This window comes from Atta cephalotes (genome assembly GCF_000143395.1).
Source record: "Atta cephalotes unplaced genomic scaffold scaffold00004, whole genome shotgun sequence".
Taxonomy (NCBI): Eukaryota; Metazoa; Arthropoda; class Insecta; order Hymenoptera; family Formicidae; genus Atta; species Atta cephalotes.
Window position 1 is genome coordinate 4,073,444 of NW_012130068.1, and position 6,055 is coordinate 4,079,498.

A 6,055-nucleotide genomic window follows, 5' to 3' on the forward strand; every position below is an offset into this window, starting at 1 on the left:
TAACTTTAATTACTAAATAAAAACCTTTACGTTACGTATAGACATACAGCTCCGTACTTCTAAGTAGCCACTGTGGAGTCGAATATATGCATTGTAGTATTATATATATATATATATATATATATATATCGTAAAAAAAATAAAAATTTGATCTCTCTCAGATAAATGTTTGCACGCTGTGCAAGTATGTCCGAGAAGATATTGATGAGTACTTTCAAACATTGTAGCCAAAACTTTAAATAAGTCTTCTCTTTAAATAAGTCTCTATGTACTATAATTAAAATAAATTATATATTAATGTATTATAATTGTAATATTATATAATATATAATTGTAATAATTGTATAATTTATCTATATAGTGACTTTCGATATTTAAAGACAAATTTAAATAGAGGAATAAAAAATATAATATTATATCAAAAAATATATATTTTGCAGTAAGATATTAGAGGCAAATCCTTTCTATCGATCGTACAGTCTACATAATTTCACGTGTTAAAACGTTCACTGTTTTATAGTGGCTTTGCAATTTATGATACGGAGAATGAAAATAATGAGGGCAATTTGTTGGCTATTTTCTTGCACCAATGACAAAAGTTTAGAACGTTATAATTACACTTGCGTACCTAATTATTATAATATTTGTACAACACACATAATATGTGTCGCTGCTTGGACAAATAATAGTCGCTCGATTAAAAAATGTTTTATGTAATATAATATAAAAAAATAAAACAATCTTATTGCAGAAAATTAAAAAAAACATGACAAAATGTCAAATAGAATGAATTGGCAAATTTACTCAATAGATTTTAGGATTCTAAGAATCATGCCGTAAAAATAACCTAATTTTAACGAATCACTTACAGCTACATTAAATTTCATCATAAATTCCAAAATCAAACTATTTTCGAACATTTTTATAAAAAATAAATACTGAAGTTTTATATTTTATAATATTTAATATTATATTATATAATATAAGTTTTATATTTTATAATATTAATGTAACTACGTTAAAATGAATTTCGTACATTTTATTTTTTCTAAGATAAGCATTAAATATTTATAAATATTGAGTATGTGAAATTAGCATTCCAACTATAATACTCAGGAGTTCTGATTAGAGTTTCCATTTCCTTTTGACAAGACGAAGAGTTCTATATAATTTATAACAAGAGTTCTGCTTAATAATTATTTTTAAATGATTAAAAAATGGGATGCTAACTTCTCATCAAAAATCGAGATCGAATAGTTCTGAGCGGCTCAATAGTTTTATTTCGTGAATACCTAGAATGTCTGATACATAAAAAAAAATTTTGAAAAATCAAAAAAAATTAAAAATTCTTGAAAAATCAATTTTTAGATACAATAGTTTTGATTAGAGTGCTTCCTTTTAACGAGATGAAAAGTTCTCTCTGCATTTTTTAATACGAGATTTATTTAATAACAATTTTTAAATAATTTTTAAAAAATGGGATGCTAACTTCTCATTCGAGATCGAATAGTTCTGAACAGTTTCTATTTTGTAAATATCTAGAGTTCCTGATACATAAAAAACAATTTTGACACATAAGAAAATTTATAAAATTTTTTCAAAAAAAATTTTTTTATAAAATAGTTCTGTGACACGTTAATTGTCATTATAACAATTTCGAAGAATTCTCAGCAATTAAAACCAACACAGGCTCAAAAATAAAAGAGATATATACTTCAAACGAAATTTGAAAAATCGGTTGCAGAAGTACGTATTTCCTTATATAATCCAATCGCTTTGTTACCTAATACTTTTCAACAGAAAATCTCGTCGAGAACTAGAATTCTAATTAGAGCTACTAGAACTTTTAAAAAATTTTTCGAAACGTCGGAATTAGAAAATTTTCAATTTTATAGTTGGGATGCTAACTTCATATATCCATAAATATTATAAAAATATTTTTCAAATCTATAAGGAAAACGCCATTTCCATTATAGATTTGATTTCTTTTTTAAAATAGCAAAAAATAATAAATAACGACTTGGCAATTTCTATATAAAAAAGTAGTCGGAATCATATCGAGAAATTCTCATGAAACGTATCTAACAGATAAAATTGATCTTGTCTCTTAAATCTTTCCGGTACATCAGAGACAAGAGACAAGTACGTTTTTAAGGGTATCACGAAGAGAGACAATGGTGAGTATCCGATAGCAACAGACGCGAGACGGATAATAATGTGTATGCTGCTTTAATAACGACGAGAAGCAAGCAAGTCAGTTATTCTTGGCTGGTTTATACATGCCGTCAACACGATAAATTTTGCTTACGGTAACGCCTTACATAGCGTATAGTGTCGACTAAAAGGACTCTCAGAATATTCAGGATACTTCAGAGTGTTCTCTATCTAAGTACCATGATTTTGCTCGATAAACCAAGCTCTTTGCCTTAATTTAATGTAGGTAGCGCTATGTTCCTTACAAACGTTTTCGTTTAGGTATTTATGTGAAAGATACGCATCAGTTAAAAATTTGTATTAAAAATATACTTTACATATACCAAATGGTTTACTTTTTTGTGTTAATTCAATATAAAATAAGTATGTTAAATAGTAAATATTATATTAAAAAATTAACATAAAAAATCTAACTGATACAATTTATAAGCAAACTATGAAAACACACTTTTTCTGTAAAATTAATATTTATGTCCAATTAATGTTTTTATTATTTATTTTATCTTAAAATTTATGTTTTAAAAAATTTGAAATGAAATATATTATTTTTATGTTATTTGTTATTATAAATTTTATGATTTTGATACTAAAAAAATGTTGAATATCAAATCAACACAAAATATTCAAATAACATAGTCACATTGTGTTAAATTAATATTCTGGACATGCGAATATGTTAAAAATTCAACATAAAGTTTTAATAAGAGCTTGAGTAGATCGATTTTAACACAAATACAAAATGTTCTTTACTATATATAATTAATTAATTGTACTTGTCACTTTGGAAACAATCATACTTCGATGTAAGTATTAATATTACGCGAAAAAAAGTTTAGTAAAAGTACACTACAATTGCAGTATTCTCAAAACTAAAAAACTAAATTAATATTTTTAATTTATGTCTGAGAAACGAGTCATGTACCGTTTAAACATTTTGCAGTTTGCGTGGAACTGTGTGAAAACTGAGCGAGCTTTTAGAAATAAATCATTTTTGACATGTAGGAAACCGTGAGATTAACGAACGTGAGATGTTTTTTAACTTCAGTGAAATTTCTTACGGAGACGCACGTAGTAATGCAGCGTCGTTTCATTAAACCGGAGAATTTTCTGCGCCGTAAGTTTTAGTTCAAATTGCTATTTCTTGCGCTGACGTAGATTACGGAGATGCAAATAAAATAATATGGCATTACATGGTTTAATATAAGTAAAATGTATATAAAAAATTTATTAAGAATGCAAAATACGCACTTATAATACTTACCCTTTTTCGATGCATGGAAGGAATCATCTTTTGGCACGTACTGAATATCGTACTCCAACGTGGTCTTCGGCAATATAATTTTGTCTTTGTTGATCTTGTAAACGGCATACTTGAAGGCCAGCTCCGTGCTGCTATCCTTTTGGTCATGAGTGAATATAGCACCTGGAAAGTAAGCAGGACTGTGATCGCTTTAATCCTTAAAGTGGAACACTATTCTGTTCCATAGTGATAATACTCTCAAACGATCAAAGTTCGTCCATCTATGCTAATAAACTATAAGCTTCGAGCAGGACTGAATCTCATATAACAGAGATTATGCACAATTTTAATACTATAAGCGGTTATTCGGGATATATTGAATAATTTCTCTAATGCCATCTATATCTTATTGTACATATTAATGTACAAATTGTGTCAGTCGATCTTGACAAAATCTAAGGTAATATCTATCTTCTCAAATTCAATTAAAACGTTAAATGTTAACTACTAATCCAATGTTAAGTATAACAAAGATAATTCAATATCAATTACTTGTAACAATTGTAATTAATGATAGGAAAAATTTGTTGTAGAAATATTATTAATTAAATACTTCCTAATTTTATAATTCTACAATCTTACAATCACGTATTGTTAATTCTTATAAAACAATTTGATCTGATTCGCTAAGTTCAACATATAATTAATTAACCGTTAATTAATATTGCAAGATCAAATAATTCATGGAACGCCTATTATATCAAGCATATCATATACATATACATGTATAATATGTATATATACATGTATAATATGTACATAACATGCTATGTATCTCTAATATTCGTTAGATAATGTAACATACATTGCATGTATACATTGTGTTCAAGTATCAATAATATAATTATGATTCTGGAATTAATATAATATAATTACGATTCTGGAATATTTGTTGAGACAAAGTACATATATTTTTATTAATATAACAGTAACGTACAAAAATATATAATAAAATATATTAATATATTATCTATTAGTATGTATGATGTGTATCTATGTATACATACATATATATATATTATACATATATATATTAACATTTATTGTAATATTCTATGTAATAAATTATTTATAATTTTTTAATTATTTTTAACGTTTTATCAGTAAAAATATTATTAAATTGTGCTTGTGCAATTTGATTCATAATATTACTATCCAATTTAAGATTGATTTCTTTCAAAACGATATGAGAGAAAATGATTTGATGAATGAACCGCACGACGTGCAGTTTACAAAATTGGATGTAGTAAAGAAAAAAAAGCACCAAAATATTATTAAGCTCTAAGATCCAGCTCAAACCGAATAAGACATTTTTCTTACTTAGTGAATTCACATATCGATTTAATGTTATATTTTGTTGTTAAAAATGTCAAATTTTAACAAATGAATTTACAGCACATTACAAATAAATGAGCAAAGTTAATTGTTAATCTTCGATCCGAATGCAAAAACAAAATAAGATATTGCGATTAAAAAAATATGCCTACGTTAAGAATCATTATCTTCGTATGATACGCACACGTGCTCTTGAATGGAGAATGCATTCTAATAACATCTATTCATGGGACTGACACCGATTACATAGCCGCCAGGCTATCAATAGTGTGTCAAAGGCCGCCTTTCTGAAGAATTTTTTAAAGGTGTCACGTTTCTAAAGTCTCACGAATATACTTCCAATCCATCGAACAACCGTAGAGAGTAAGTCTGGACACATCGTCCTCATTATTGACAACTAGCTCGTTTTTTGAGAAAAAAGAATATTTAAGGATGTTGGACATTGAAGAGGATTAATCTTCTCCCTTTTGGTATTCAGACTTTCATCGCAAAGTGCCCCGGGTCGTTTACGAAAATTAACGAGCGTCCTTTGGCGCGATAAAAAAACGGCAGAATACATTCCTGACCTAGCACCAAGATTTGATGATTTTATGGTTGAACGATGACAAGCGACATTAAAAGCGATGACTAACATCGTTAATTAACATTTGACTTGACGAATGGTCATTTCTGATGAAAGTCCAAAAGTCGACATCGCGGACTACTAACTATCATCGTATTGTCTGTTCGCGCTTGTACAATGTTTAATTTAGATTTGGCTCAATGAGACAATAAAAGACTAACGTATCAATAATTCACATATTATATTTAATATAACGGAAAAGAAAAACTGCAAACATTTAAAGAAAAAGTTTAATAAAGTCGATTTTTTTTATTAATTAGAAGTCTTTGCTAAAAGATGTAGTTATTTGGCTTCAAAATAATAATTAATATTCACGTATAATATTATCAATATTAATTATAATTTTAAACAAAAAAGACTCTTGCCGTTTCGACAAAATTTGTCGCATGAAAGAGCAATGCTAAATGGATTTTGTTTAAAATTATAATTTATATTGATAATACATGAATGTTAATTATTGCAGTTTAAAATCAAATAATTTTTGAATAAAGATTTCTATAATTGATAAATAATTATAATTGTTGTTGTATAATTTTATTTAATTTTTCCTGTAAATATCCACAGGTACATTCTCTCTCTCTCTC

At 26.9% G+C, this 6,055-nt stretch overlaps 1 protein-coding gene across 1 annotated transcript in view; it reads right to left on the reverse strand.

The window, feature by feature from the left end:
• Positions 1–6,055, reverse strand: part of LOC105625941 (glutamate receptor ionotropic, kainate 2) — a 136,192-nt gene that overhangs the window by 103,462 nt on the left and 26,675 nt on the right. The window contains exon 2 of the mRNA XM_012207252.1: positions 3,476–3,637. Coding sequence (XP_012062642.1) covers positions 3,476–3,637 — 162 coding nt within the window. The remainder of the gene's footprint in view (positions 1–3,475; positions 3,638–6,055) is intronic.